Raw genomic sequence first — 14,877 nt, 5'->3', positions numbered from 1 at the left:
GTAGTTAGTCTAATCTTGTCTCCATGATCTGAATGGGAACAGTATGTTGGGGGTTGTTGTATATTCCTAGATTCATCACTTAATTTTAGTTCTAGAAACTTTCTAAGCAGGCTTTCACAGGATAGTTTGCATCTGTTTGCAAGCATCTGTCAGTTCAGTTCTTTCAGCATTTTTGTAAGACTCTCCCAAGAGTTGTGATCATTCCTCCTGTCCTTCTTTGTATTCATTCAATATCCACTGTCAGTCCTATTTGGTGTGGGTCCCACACATCTGAGCAATTTTGTAGAGTGGGTCACATGAGAGCTTTGTATGCAATCTCCTTTGTAGACTAATTGCATTTCCTAAGTATTCCACCAATGAACCACAGTCTAACATTTCGTTACCTATGGCTAAGGCTAAGTAATCGTTCCATTTCATATATCTACAAATTGTTTCACCCAAATTTGTATGAGTTGACTGATTTCAACTATGACTATTGATATTATAATCACAGAATATTATGTTCCTTTTCATTTTGTCAAGTGCACAGTTTTACATTTCTGGACATTTAAAGTGAGTTGCCAGTCTTTACATCTTTTTGAAACCTTATCAAGACCTAACCAAACATTTGTGGATCTTTTCCAAACAGTACTTCATTATAGGTAACTGTGTCACCTAATATACATGAACGACAAGGGACTCATCACATTTTCCTGAGGCATACCTGAAGTTACTTCTAAATGTGTCGATGACTCTCCACCCAAGTTATGTGTTGTGTCCTCCAGAATCAAGAAATCCTCTATCCAACCAAAAATTTTACTTTATACCCCATGTGATTGTATATTCAATAATAAATTGATGAATGGTATTGAGTTAAATGTCTCTCAGAAGTCAAGAAACTCACATCTGTCTGCTTTGACCCTTAGCTTTCTGAGCATTACTCACAGGAATAATTTTTCCTGGAAAACAGAACAATAAATATAATGAAGAGAGTACCACTATGATCCACCACCAAATCCAGTTTCAGAAAGCTTAATATATTTCCACAGTCCCCTGTATTTATTTTCTAGATGCACCACCAAATCCAGTTTCAGAAAGCTTAATATATTTCCACAGTCCCCTGTATTTATTTCCTAGTTGCAGTCCCATGTGTGTGTGTGTGTGTGTGTGTGTGTGTGTGTGTGTGTGTGTGTGTGTGTGTGTGTGTGTGTGTGCGTGTGCGTGCGTTCGCGCGCGCGCGCGAAAAAAGAGGCCAAATTGATTCCTTTACAACAGATAGAGAACTCCACAGGCATGCACATGTTCAAATATGAACATTCATTTGGTGAGCCGACTATCAGGCAGAAGTCAGAATGGGGAGAAAAATATGGGCAGCCTACTTTTCAACAAATTACCTTTCCAGTTAAACAATGGAAATTTCAAGTTGGGATATCAACAATATAAGGAAAAAAATAAATTGCTACTCACCATAAAGATGACACATTGAGTGGCAGACAGACGTAATGAAAAGACTGTTACACGTTTAGCTTTCAGCCTAAGCCTTCTTCAGAACAGGAAACACACACACAAACATTGATTCACACAAGCAAGCACACCTTTCCTAACGTTGTTGACACAATATAATGAAAATATACCTGCCTTATTTTTTTATTTTATTTTTTACACCACCAGTCTCTGACAACATTTGCATTGAAAACAAAGATATACTGAAGCTAATATAACTTAGATAAACTAACAAGTTCTTCTGTTTACAATTCCTTAGGCACCAACTGGGAGGGCATCCTCTGGGGATAAAATTGCAGTTATATCATTTGGAACACAACAGCAGGTGCAGCCAGCACAATACAGGTATGTTTTACGTGTTATTTAACTATGTTCAGCATATACAGTTGCAAATAAATACTTCAAAGAATGGGGTATTCCACCAGTCTCTGTTTGAATGTACACTGATCTGGCCTTACAAGTTTGTAATGTAGTAAAATATCCTTTTTTAAGTCAAAGATGGAACCCAATAACTTGAAATATTGTTATGGCAGAGAATATGATTAACCTTATAAATATTCCCAACCAGTTTAGATATTTGTGTTTGCAATACTGTCAGAAACATGGTTGAAAATTCAAACATTGATCCAAAACACACCAAAATTGCTATGTTGTGTGAACATGGGGATACCATGACAGTTAATAGACTCTCATTATCATGAAAGTGTACAACTTTTACTTATATGTGCCATCATAATTACTTCTTCACCCATTCCTCATTGAAAAATGTGAGTTATTATACATTTGGCTTGAAGAAAAATAGAAAGAAATGAAATTTCAACGAATTTCATATTTTACACTCCTGAGAGCTCAGTGACTCATTTGTTTCTAAGATCAATGGTATGAGAACTAACTGTTTGACCCTAGTGAATTCCAGTTTTAATGGTTCCAATTATCCACAGTAAATGTTACAGTTTGAGTTCTTTTCTTCAAAATTTAGTCATGGTAACAACTTGGACAAAAAATATGCAAACACAGCTTTGTACATCCTGAAGAGCACTATTATCAGTCTGTACCACCCAGGAAGGTACTGAGGTTTAATAGTGTAACTACTGCTAATGTATCCAAAAATATTGTTATGGTGGGTATTATCTAGGAGAATATTTGCTGTAGTCCTATACTCCAACTTCATAAAAATTAACAGTATCATGCTAAATAGTTATCAGATACACTCCATAAAAACTGGGATTTAACAACATTTTGCTTCTAATGGGGGTTTATGTTTAAAACTTATAATATTGTTGGAATTCCACCATGTATTGAGGCTTCCTAAAGTACAAAAAAAGAAGAAACTTGTCAATGGTAGGTCCTCCTTGTACTAGTAAAATCAAATTAAAAAAGTAAGATTTTTTCCATGTCTAATTTAATACAAAGGTCATAATTACATGCAACAGAAGCATATGTGTACTGAGGGAACTGCAGGAATATTGGGAATAAAGTTAACAACAAAGACCTCTGGAAGATACTGGTAGCTTGAGAAATATATGATCAAAACGGTCCATGAAGTTCTCTAAATGAATGAAGATGGTGACTGTGGGCCAGTATCCATCTTACTGTGTCTAAACACATACATCCTCCAAAACAGGAAAGTCCATGTGGGTGGTAAACGGAAAGCCACCTATCAAGTGAAACTAGCTTGTGACTGTGGAAGTACAGTTTCAGACTATAGTATGAGTAGGATATGCAATTATTTTTGGAGTTCTTGATTCAGTTTTTGGCTCTTCCTGCCATTTTGTTGGTGATATTCAGAAATTTCATTCATTGCTTATTAATGATTTACAGTAGTGTTTCATTAATTCTGTCCTCTTTTAGCTTCTCAGTAAATGTCATTGGTAGTTGTATTAAAAGTAATATTAACAATGAAACATAGGGGAAATGTTTTTATTCTAAGTCTTCCGATAAAATTTCCATGAAGTTTGACACTATCGTGGTGCGTGCCGATGTAGATATTCAAACTGTGGTTATTTTTGTGCTGAAAACCCAAAATATTTTGAAAGTATAGTTCATTTGTTATATTTTTTATTTATTAGTTTTCTTTACCTTTTTTATTCTTCCTCAGAATATGTGAATTAATAATGGTAGCAAATTCAATTAATAGTTGCAAACCAAAATAGAAATGTACCTTAATAAATTATGTTGTACAATGACTACATATACAAGATTATGACATAGAAAGGAAGGTGAAGGCTATTTAATTCAGAAACAATAAGCTTCCAGGATCTATTGGTGAAGCAAGTATCTTCATACCAGTGATACCTTACTTAAGGATTATGTGATGGATACTTTCTGACATTAAGTTAACAATCTTTCCCTTATTGTATGAAAACTTGCTCTTATTCATAGTGTGTTAGCCAAGAAACTGCTGCTGCAACATAAATCTGATTATTATCCCTTATGTAATTACTTAAAGAAAACAAAGCTATTTTAATTGATAGAATAGATGTGCTAAAATAGCCGCTTGGAATAACAAATCTGTATTTATGACAGACTGTTCTGACATTTATCGCCATTGTTAAGTATGTCTAGACTGATGTGACATCCATATTACGTCATTAGCGAACTGTCATATAACTGTCACTGTTTTAATAAGGTGGTAAATGATGTAATATATTGAAAATAAAATGTTAGTCATGGTGTGACAGTAGTTTGTCAGTTCAACTCTTACAACGCTATGTAGCATCATAACAGTTGATCTGTCAAACTACTGTCACACCATGACTAACATTTTATTTTCAATACATTACATGATTTACTAACTTATTAAAATAGTGACAGTTATAAGACAGTCCAGTAATGATGTAAAATGGATGTCACATCAGTCTAAACATGCTCAAAATTTTTGCCTCTATTCTAATAATCATGTCGTTATCAGACATATATTATCCTTATGGCCTTAAAGAAGAAATATTTTAACTGCAGTGTGGATACTAACATGAATGAAATGACTTCACTTTTTTATGCTAGTGATAAAAGTCTCCATTACCCAATTTAAGTTTTGTTAATTCATGGTGGTTGTAACTCTTATCACAGTTTTGGATGCCATCTCTAACTTATCATTTTAGATGAAATATTTTAGTACAACTAAACTAATTATGCCCATTTATTACTATTTCATAGAAATATATACCATAAAGCTTTATAAATGTTTATCTGCAGTTCACGTAAGTAATTTTGATTGCTCATTTTCAACAAATTAGTTCTGACCTGCTGACTCAAGACAACTACCTGACCTTTGAGACACCTCAAAGGAGGGCGAAGCGGCAGATACATCTCAGGTAATACACTCACTCTTCTGACTGGACATATTTCTCCTACCCTTCCCACTTTAGTATCTGGCCTTTATCTGAGCCTCTGCTGGCTGTTTGGTATCTTTCATCCTCTGTCAAGTTCAATATGGACCTTAAGATGCCCGGGGCAATTTCATCCTTTTGTACAGTGCAGCACTGAATCTGCTTGTTAGATTTATTGTTAAAATGAAGTACATAAGTAATTAAGTTCAATCTGTGCATGGCTTTATATAGGTTTTCTGGTGATTTAATGGCTGTATAGCTTCCTGTAGGTCAGTAAACTGCTTATATTGTAATCATTATGATTCCTGCAGAATAGAGTCCAAACTTTCTGCATAAATGTGAATGTCCCTGCTTTGGGAGAGGAAAAGATGTAAAATCATTTACTTGATAGAATTCAAATCAATGACTCATAAATTTCACTCATAGATTCATGTTTAATGTCAGCGCTTTCATTCATTGTCATTTTTTAAAAGCCTGTGTGTACAGTTTGTAAATAATGTACATACTTCAAACAAATATGCAGTTTTCACAGATACTCAACATATAAATAAACTATTGGAAAGAGTAATTTATGTAATGAAATTCACAAAACTATTACTTTTGCACAAGCACTTAGTCAGTACATGAAAATTTGGAAAACTGACTATTGATTTATTTCCTTATTGATGACACAGGTTTCCACAGCAGATTGCACCCCAGAGCCAGCGTCTACCCTTCTGGTCAGCCCCTCAACCCCCACCAGTTGGCAGGCTGCCCCCAGCACAGTCATTTAGTAGCAGTCCATCAGAGTCAGTTTCTTCTTCAGGATTCCGGCCTATTCCTAATCCTGATGTACGCAATTTTCAGTCATTAGAGTTGAGGCCACCCCAAGAATCTTTGCAGTCTACACATAATGCAAAAACTTTTCATCCCCTTAGTCCACACTCATTGTTTACAACTCCTCAGACAAGGGTTAATGTCCCAAGTAGCAACAAAGCTTTCCAGAAAGGCTCATCTCCTGTCAGTACTGCACTTACACCATCAAAATATTTTGTCTCCTTTGGAAACAGCAGCCAAGCAACATATGCTCAGAACCTGCCTGGTATAATATACTACACACCACTTGGTGATGAAAATTATTCGTTTTTTAATCTTGGTGGTTCATATTTCCAATCTGCTCCCTCTGCCTCTCAACAGTTTAATGTACAGAACCAAAATCATTTTCCAGTAAACCCACCTGTGCATGTTAATGCAAATTCTGCAAATAGAAATGGAGAACAAAGCAACTTTAAGGTACTGAGACCACTTACATCTATGCATGAACTTCCATATAATGAGAATGGGAAACCACTTTTCAGAGTGGCTGATGAACCTGATACTACAAGAAATGCAGATGCATTAACAGAGAGTTCTTCAAAACTGTCAAAAATGAGACAAGGAGCCTCACAGATTCAAATTAGTTTCCCTACTGCTTCTGTACAAGAATCTATAAGGCATCAGGCAAAAGTGCCTGCAACTCTTGAACAACATGGTATCACATACTATAGTGAGCCCAGTGTCACAGATGGGATTAGAAATTATTATGAGCCTAACATTTATTCCCATGTGCCTACTAAGCATCACTCACCAGAAGAGAGAAATACAAATGGCCAAATTGCCCAAAACCATGTGAGACACAAGGAAATTCCATCAAGAGTGGAATATTTACAAAGGAAAATACCAAATACTGGGAGCACACTGTCTGCTTATGACAGCCACACCGAAGATTCAAATGCAAAACTTCTAAGAGCGACAGCAACACAACAAAATAAACATCATGCTACTCAACTGAGTCCAGAACCCAGACAAAGACCTAACAAATCATCTGGAGGAAATCTGTACCCTGACCAAAATGAGAGAGACTATGATGAAGATTATGTCAGTGAACAGGATGATGAGAATCATTTTTTTCAACCTCCACCAGATTTCTTTGAAGATGTTAATAAGTTTAGCCACATAGAAAATCCATTTGCTGACATAAATTTTGACTTTGACACATACATAGAGAAATTAAGAGGTGAGGTTCCAAATCAGAAAAAGTTAAATGAAACTAACACAAAGAATATTAAATTGAATGATTCAGAACTAGAAAATAATGGAGAACTTGAGACAAGTGAAGAAGGAACAGCAGTTGAAGAGGAAGAGGTTGATATAACACAGAAAAGTACTGACTCTGTTTCTGGAAATGCAGAACCATCTTTCAATGAGGAAACTGCAAAATATTCTCAGCCTTCTGTTGATAAATCTAAAACTGAAACAGTTCCAGTTGCTACCCACAAAATCAACAGGAGCAGAGGGAGGCAGAGAGCGTATGTTCAACAAGACTTACACAGGAAGTTACCAGCAGTACCACTGCAGCAACCGGCTAAACAGCGTGGAACTGTGAGAAATAATCATCATGTAACACAGAAGACTCATGTGACTGAAGCACCTACTTCTTTAAGGGGTAAAGAACGGCACTACAAGTTAGCTGAGGAACCAACATCTCCTGTTTATGATAAGGGAAAAGCAGTTACTGCTCAGCAATACAATAATTACAAAGGCAGTCAAACCTATGATCACACAACTCATAAAAATATTCAAAGAATCCCACAGACTGTCAAAGAACATGCACAAACCAGTGAAGATTCTTTTTCTACCACTAGCTCTAGAACACATTCTGCTTCTGATAAGGAGAGGCCGTATACTGATTATGCAGCACAGGAGGAAAGGTACGAAACAACAACAGCAGGATATGACAATACATACAATCATGGTAGTGAAACGACAACCATAAGAACAAAATCTAACAAAAGAAAATTGCCAAACAGACAGAACTCCGACAGTCTGCAAGGGAATTATTTTCAAGGAGGCAGTCACACATCGTCAGAACCCACAGAAACAGAACAAAAGCATCACACAACACCAGACAGGAAACTACTAGAACAGGGACAGAATTTTTATACGCAGAATTCTGAATGGCAAGGGGTTAATGAAGGTAAAATAACTGCACAGCATCCTGTACCCATTGACACTAATGCTCCAGGTTACATCAACAAAGAAATACCAGTGAAATATGTTGACACAGCTGCACTGAAAGTGGACTTCACTGAGAGCAGTGACAATGATGAAACCATTAAAGCAACATTTAAAGGCAATGTTGTTAATTATTTACCCAGAAATCCAAATCATACCCACATTTCCTACACCAATATCTCAGATATTCAAGAAAATAATAAAATTAATGTAATAGGTAGGCAAAATAGAAGGCATCCTGTCTCTCTGAATTTACAGTCTTCTTCTAACAGAACATCACCTACTATCTACACTGATTATCCTATCCTAACCACTGATACCACAATTCCAAGTGCTCAGTTGCTACAGACAACTTCAAAGACTCATGCTGTTACAAGGAGACCTTCTGCAAACCAATTAACAAGACTGAGAAGCAGGAGACCTACAAGTACTTCACTTCCAAATGACAGTCTGAATAATACTGACTACTCGCCTACCTTACCTCGACCATCATTGACTGTAAATCCATACAGCCAAAGACCATCACATAAAGAAACAGCTGAGCAATCAAGAATTATTAAAAGGCCTAAAGACTCTGACAGTGACATCGAAGAAACATATAATAGACCACTTCCAGCAAGGAGTCAGCTGATCAAGGATGAATATGGAAATGAAAACACTATCAGGTAAAAACTTACTCTATTTCATGTCATTGCATTGCAGAGTATTTGGTTACATTAAAAATGTTAAATACTTTAGGAAAGTGATTGAGGACTGACATAACAGACTGTAGTACCTCTCTCAGTAGATATTTCGTAACACAGTGAATGATACTGTTAAGTACTTAATATTATCAGTAAGTCTTAAAAACAATGATTTTCTTTGCCTGTTCTAAAATGCTGTTCACAATAATGTAAGTTAACATTTGTAAGCGGTAAATTTTATGTTAGGACTGCAGAAAATCGTGTAGCATCGTCAAATCAAACAATGGAAAATGCCGGCTAGAATAATGACAATATTATGAAAAGGATAGAGTGCTGCTCACAATATAGTGGAGCTACTGAGCCATAGATAGTCACAACAAAAAGACTGTCTAACAAGTAAGTTTTCATTGGAATTAGACAATACACTCATTCAAATGCAAATTGATACACGAGTTGCATTTGCGTGAGAATGTGTGTGTGTGTGTGTGTGTGTGTGTGTGTGTGTGTGTGTGTGTGTGTGTGTGTGTGTGTGTGTGTGTGTGTGTTGTCTAATTTTGATGAAGGTCTTTTTGGCCGAAAGCGTACTCAGTGTAGAATGGTCATTTTTTTACTCTTTCAAAATGATACATGCTACATTCATTGCATGTTTCACTCTCCAAAATCACTCACCTACCATTTTGTCTTTGTTTGCATATTCAGCATCTTTGAGAAACTTAGAAATGACATTTCAGTGAACAGCAGCTAAGTATTCACATTTTTTGGCTATGTGTGGGAGAGAAATCATAATGAACAAGCAAATATGAAGTCTTGAAACAAGCTCTTTTGTGCATAAAAATTCTACTTCAAAATTATAAATCCAGGTTTCATTGCCAGTAACAGTTTCATAAAAGTGCTACACTAAAAAAAAATTTAAGCCTTTCATTGCTCCAAGAGACATGATGAGCTATCTGCTCCACTGTCAAAAATAGACAAATATTCCTGTATTTACTGAGTTGCAACAATATTCTCTTCATTGGCTTAAAAGACAGATTTCACAATGGAAACAGATTCAAAACTGAATTTGCCATTGAAACTACCTGGGTCTTTTAATACAGTATAATCTCCATAAAACATTGCAAAAATTCCAAGCTATTGATGAAATCTTCTCGGGATATCAATTGTGTCGCAGTGTTGTCTTGTAGCAATGTTTCAACAAGTCCCCTACTTGTCATCTTTAGGTGAAGATGACAAGTGATCGCCTTGTTGAAACATTGCTAAAAGATGACACTGCCACTTGGCTGTTATCCTGAGAGGATTTCATCAATGGAATTTGCTAAGAAAGCATGCATCCCATGTAACAGTGATACACTGTAAATCTTTGAAAAAAAAATTGTCACAAAACTGCTCTTACTTTTCTTGCATCCACTGTGATGTCTTTTGATGTTATGTGACAAAAGCTATGTCAAAACTAATAACAGGACCTCTAGATATTGGTTGCACTGCATATTCAGATAGGTATAAATAAGCAAAAGTACTAATTGTTACTTGTTCATGTGGAGTAGCACATTGCAGAACTTCTTTCAGCAATCATGCTATTTTGGACTGATGGTAAAACTATGTGCTACTGTGGATTGACAGTAAAACCACCAGACACACATAAAACAGCAAACAGGATAATATATTCATAATGGATTGAATCTGTGAATGACATTTTTGCCAGATTTAGCAACATGCACATCATTAGAAACATTTAAAACCTCAGTTCAAACATTCTTTCTTGGACGAGAAATGTATGCGTCTTACTGCTAGACTCTTATGGCAGCACTGCCATTTAAATGATTGTTTGCTTTCAGAGCATCAAAATATTTTCATAATATTATGTTCTAGATTTTTAAATCATTCAGGTATGATACAGTGTGGAATCATTCTTAGTTTGTAATACTTACTGCGACAGGTATGGAAGGAGTGAAGATAAACATTCAGCATATAGTTGAAATGCTGTGTGGTTGATTGCCCCATAACCTACAGTGGAATTATTGCTGAGATTTTGGATTATGTCATTCTTCAGAATTAACAAACACGTGTACACGGAAGTACACCTTCATGGCTACTTTGTGCCAATACCGCAGCCCAACAGGGCCAGAACGTTAATATAGTAAATGAGGCAGTTGATAACAGTCCTCAAAATGAGTTCACATAAAAAGCAAATAGTTTTTAGGCTCCATAAGAACATGAAGAATGTAGGGGGATTACTAACAAGAAAATTCAATATTTCCTGGTGACATTTTCTGGCAGGGTGAATACGGATTATTTATGAGGATCAAAGGTATTTACAACTTTGATAAGGAAAACAGTTTCAATAATCAAAAATCAGAAATAGGACTGTTTTATGCCTAAACAATAACTGGGCTGGTGCCAATAGGATATAGTAGACATTGAGAGGCAGAGCTTTGGATTCAGGCATATCTTGTAGGTCAAAAGTTAATAAGTTAATGATAGATAAAGGTATGGGTATATCAAAATGATGGAAGAGATCATAAGCTGTTTAAAGTAAAGCAATGGCCAAATCCATTATTTGTGTTCTATTAAGCTACTTAGAGAGTGTTATTGTGTGTGTGTGTGTGTGAGAGAGAGAGAGAGTGTTTTATTAGGTTTATTGGAACTGTACTAAATTAGTGGTGTCCAGCTTAAGAACCAAATATCTGTGTTGGTTCCACAATTCTTTTCTGTTCAGGCCTACATAACATACATTATCCTCTGTGTGTTGTTCATGTAACGCCCAAAAATTAAATAATTCTTGTAAATTTAAAAGCTAAAACAAGGCATACCTTAATTGTGCACTTGGATGGTGTTTTACCATTGCCTTCTGTGTCTAGAACAAGGAATAAATGTGAAGGATATAATCTTCTTTGAGAAGACTTGCTGTGATTTTGAGTATTATGAAATTATTGGCATGGTATTGCAGTACTGCAAGAGACCTTTTATATGATCTCACTCCTGAACCAATTTAAATGTCTGTGCTTGTAGCAGTGAAGCATCTGAATCGACACCATATCTCTCTGCAGCTATAATCAGACTAAATTGTACAATGTTTATATGTGACAGGGTGGAACCCAGCAATAGTTACCAGCCACAGCCACAATCTGCAGTTCCTACAAATCCAACCATCTATAATAGCTCACAGCAGTATGACACAGCTGCTCAGTATGATCCTTATTATAACAACTATGACGAAGATGTTGAACTTTATCGAGACATTGGTAAGTTTGGCACATGCATGTCATATCATGTTTCACTCTCTCTCTCTCTCTCTCTCTCTCTCTCTCTCTCTCTCTCTCTCTCTCTCTCTCTCTCTTTCTCTTTCTCTCTCACTCACACATACACTCACAGAGTTTCTATATTACTGAATTTAAGGAACTATCACATCTGCTCCTACACATTTTGACAATTATTTCCAAACACTTTTGGGGTGTTATTTAGTGTTGGGGAATAATATGTCACTATTCCTTTGCATTTTTATACAGATTTTATACTGAAAGGAGCTTGAGGGCATCTCAGACCTATGTTAAATAGGACTGCCAGGGCCATGTGTCTCCATGTTCCAAAATATATAATTTTAGAACTAATTAATAAGGCTTATTTTACAGTTTTGCTTTACTGTCTTGTTTGTAAACAGGTTTTCTGAAGATTTTTTACTAGAACCATACTCTTCATGAATTTTATTTTTACTGTAGTTGCTTACAACATACTTTATATGGTGTGAAATTCTTTTGTTGACCTCAGACATAATCAGATGATATATACTGTTTGGCTCTTTTCTTACAACCATGTTATTTACTAGCAAATTTAGATGAAGGTATTCATATATGTACAGATATGTGGATTTACCTTTCAAAATATATCAACATTTTTACTTAGATACCAGGAGAGAAAATTTTCTTGGCATTAGTCAGACTGTTCCACTGCCAACTGTAAAGATTAATTTTGAAAACAATTGTTACACTATGTCTGAAGCATACTCCACTATATCCTTAGCCTCCAAGAGTGAGGCAAAAGGGCAGTTAGAAAAGCCCCCACAGGAGTTAGGAAAATAGAAGAGAGATACTGACAGATTGAAGCTACAGTGACACTGCCTAGATGGTTCAGCTATTGAGAGCATTGCCTATAAAAACAAAGGTTCAGGTTTGGATCATTTTTGGTGCACAGTTTTAAACTGGCAGAACATTTCATCATGTCTTCTGATTATTTTCCATTTACACCAGTGTGCTGTGAAAAGTATCTGTTCCAGACATGTATCTGTGTCAGCGCACAATAGGGGAGAGTGTAGTGTTAAATGGAAGTATGGGTCTGACATTTTTATTTAATTTATTTATATTGTACATATTTCATGAATCATTCTGCATGGCTGCCAACTACTACAGATTGTCAATAATTGTTATGGATTTATCATTTTAATTTGAGAGTTACTAAAAAATTACAGAAATAAAAATTTTAAAATATGATGTTTTAAAAAAATCGGAATAGGTACAGTTTACATTTTGCTAATCATATGCTATTAATATGTTTTATAGTTAGTAACAATTTCCTTCCTGAGAACATAGTAATACCGTCTACAAATGATTTTGTCACCTTAGCTTACTAAGAGAGGTTGTGCTGAGTCATCACAAACAATTTTCAATCTGCACGTATCACCATAATGAACAGAAATAAAATTGCTTTTAAACTGAATGACATCTCAAGGTTCAAGGTAATTATCTGTAAGCTGTTGTGGTTTTTCTGACCAGATAATAGGTGCAATAAGATTGTCGCTCAAAACTGAATTACCTTCAATCACCAGTGAAAATCCAGATTCTGTATTAGACAAGTTTACGCAAATTCAGGAAGAAGCAGTGGACGAGGAAGGGTTGTAAATATTTTTGTTTAAAACACTGAAGACAGGCCTGTCATTTAACAATGGAAATGGATTTTGTTTCAGTTTTTTATTTTATTTTCATTAATAATTTTTGAGATATGTGTTTATTGATTGTGCAGTATTTGAAAATTACAGAAATGTTTCTAAAACACCATTTGTTACTAAACTAATTTTTAGCCTCTTGCACTTAACCTGATTCTTTTCATTTACAATAGTTTTTATTCATGGAAAATAATCTTTATTTAGGGTCAGAAAGTACCTGAAATATAACATTTTAAGACCTAAACCAGACTACCAGTTTTCAGAGTTTTCTGGAGACCTGCTCCATATTTGCCTCTTCTCGTTGTTGGCAGCTGTGGTTATGTATAAGCAAGCTGCCTGGATATGGAACAAGGCAGTACATAGCTTGTAAATATCTGTCGTTAGACTATAAAAAAGTAATAATTATGACAACAATAAAATTTCAGTATGAGTAACAAACTTTAGAGTGCATTTGTATTAAATGTTATTTATCCTCAACTACCTTAGATGACATCTGAGTTGTGATCAGAAGGTAATAGGAATTTTTGTTTTTCTTAAATTATCTTTATTTATTCATCATCAACATCAACTTTGGATCCTTCAAAGTAATCCACCACAGGTATAATGCACTTGTGTCAATGCTTTTTCCATTCTTGGAACCATTTCTGAATCTCACTTTTCATTATGGTGTTCAGCTCCTTCAGCAATTCCATGTTTACATCGTCAGTGGTGGTGAAATGACGTCCTTTCACTGTTCTCTCCAGCCTCAGGAATAGAGAGAAGTCGCAGGGGACCATGTCTGTCGAATACGGTGGCTGAGACGACGTGACAGTTTTGTTTTTTGCCAAAAAATCACAAAGAAGCTTTGATGTGTGTGTGGGATCAGTATCATGATGCAATTTTGATGAGTGGTTTTTCCACAATTGTGATCATTTTCTTTAGATTGCTCATGCAAATGATCCATAACATCCATGTAGTATTCTTTACTGACCATAAGGCAGAAATTCATGAAGCACTATCCCATTGTAATTGAAGAATACAGTGAGAAGTATTTCGGTCTCTGCTCTTCAGACAGTTTTCATTGGAATGATTAGGCCTTGCTTTCGACATCATATCTGTATACCCATGTTCTGTCACCTGTTATAACCTTTAGAAGTTTTTGATTGTTGTCGACTTCATTCAGCAGTTCCTTAGCAATGTCTATGCAATGTTGTTTTTGGTCAAAATTCAATAATTTCTGAACAAACTTTGCTGCTACATGTTTTGTGTCCAGGCATTCTGGCAATTCCTTCTCATTGTCATCATTCCTGCTCATTGTCATCAGTAATTGATGTGCTTGGGTTCCCAGGACGGTTGTTGTCTTCAGTGTCTTATGGACACTCTTTGTAGCGTTTATGCCATTCATAAACTCTTGTCTTACTCATATTAGATTCACCAA

At 35.6% G+C, this 14,877-nt stretch overlaps 1 protein-coding gene across 14 annotated transcripts in view; it reads left to right on the top strand.

Moving 5' to 3' along the window:
- Positions 1-14,877, top strand: part of LOC126274364 (uncharacterized) — a 317,226-nt gene that overhangs the window by 214,551 nt on the left and 87,798 nt on the right. For 12 of the 14 annotated variants that reach the window (XM_049977107.1, XM_049977118.1, XM_049977117.1 and 9 more), the window contains exons 6-9: positions 1,742-1,827; positions 4,719-4,796; positions 5,486-8,509; positions 11,612-11,766. In XM_049977107.1, coding sequence (XP_049833064.1) covers positions 1,742-1,827; positions 4,719-4,796; positions 5,486-8,509; positions 11,612-11,766 — 3,343 coding nt within the window. The remainder of the gene's footprint in view (positions 1-1,741; positions 1,828-4,718; positions 4,797-5,485; positions 8,510-11,611; positions 11,767-14,877) is intronic. The other 2 variants (XM_049977120.1, XM_049977119.1) reach the window with 1 other exon arrangement.

The sequence above is a fragment of the Schistocerca gregaria genome, chromosome 1, assembly GCF_023897955.1.
Source record: "Schistocerca gregaria isolate iqSchGreg1 chromosome 1, iqSchGreg1.2, whole genome shotgun sequence".
In the NCBI taxonomy this organism is placed as follows: Eukaryota; Metazoa; Arthropoda; class Insecta; order Orthoptera; family Acrididae; genus Schistocerca; species Schistocerca gregaria.
This window is presented reverse-complemented; position numbering and strand designations above follow the sequence as displayed.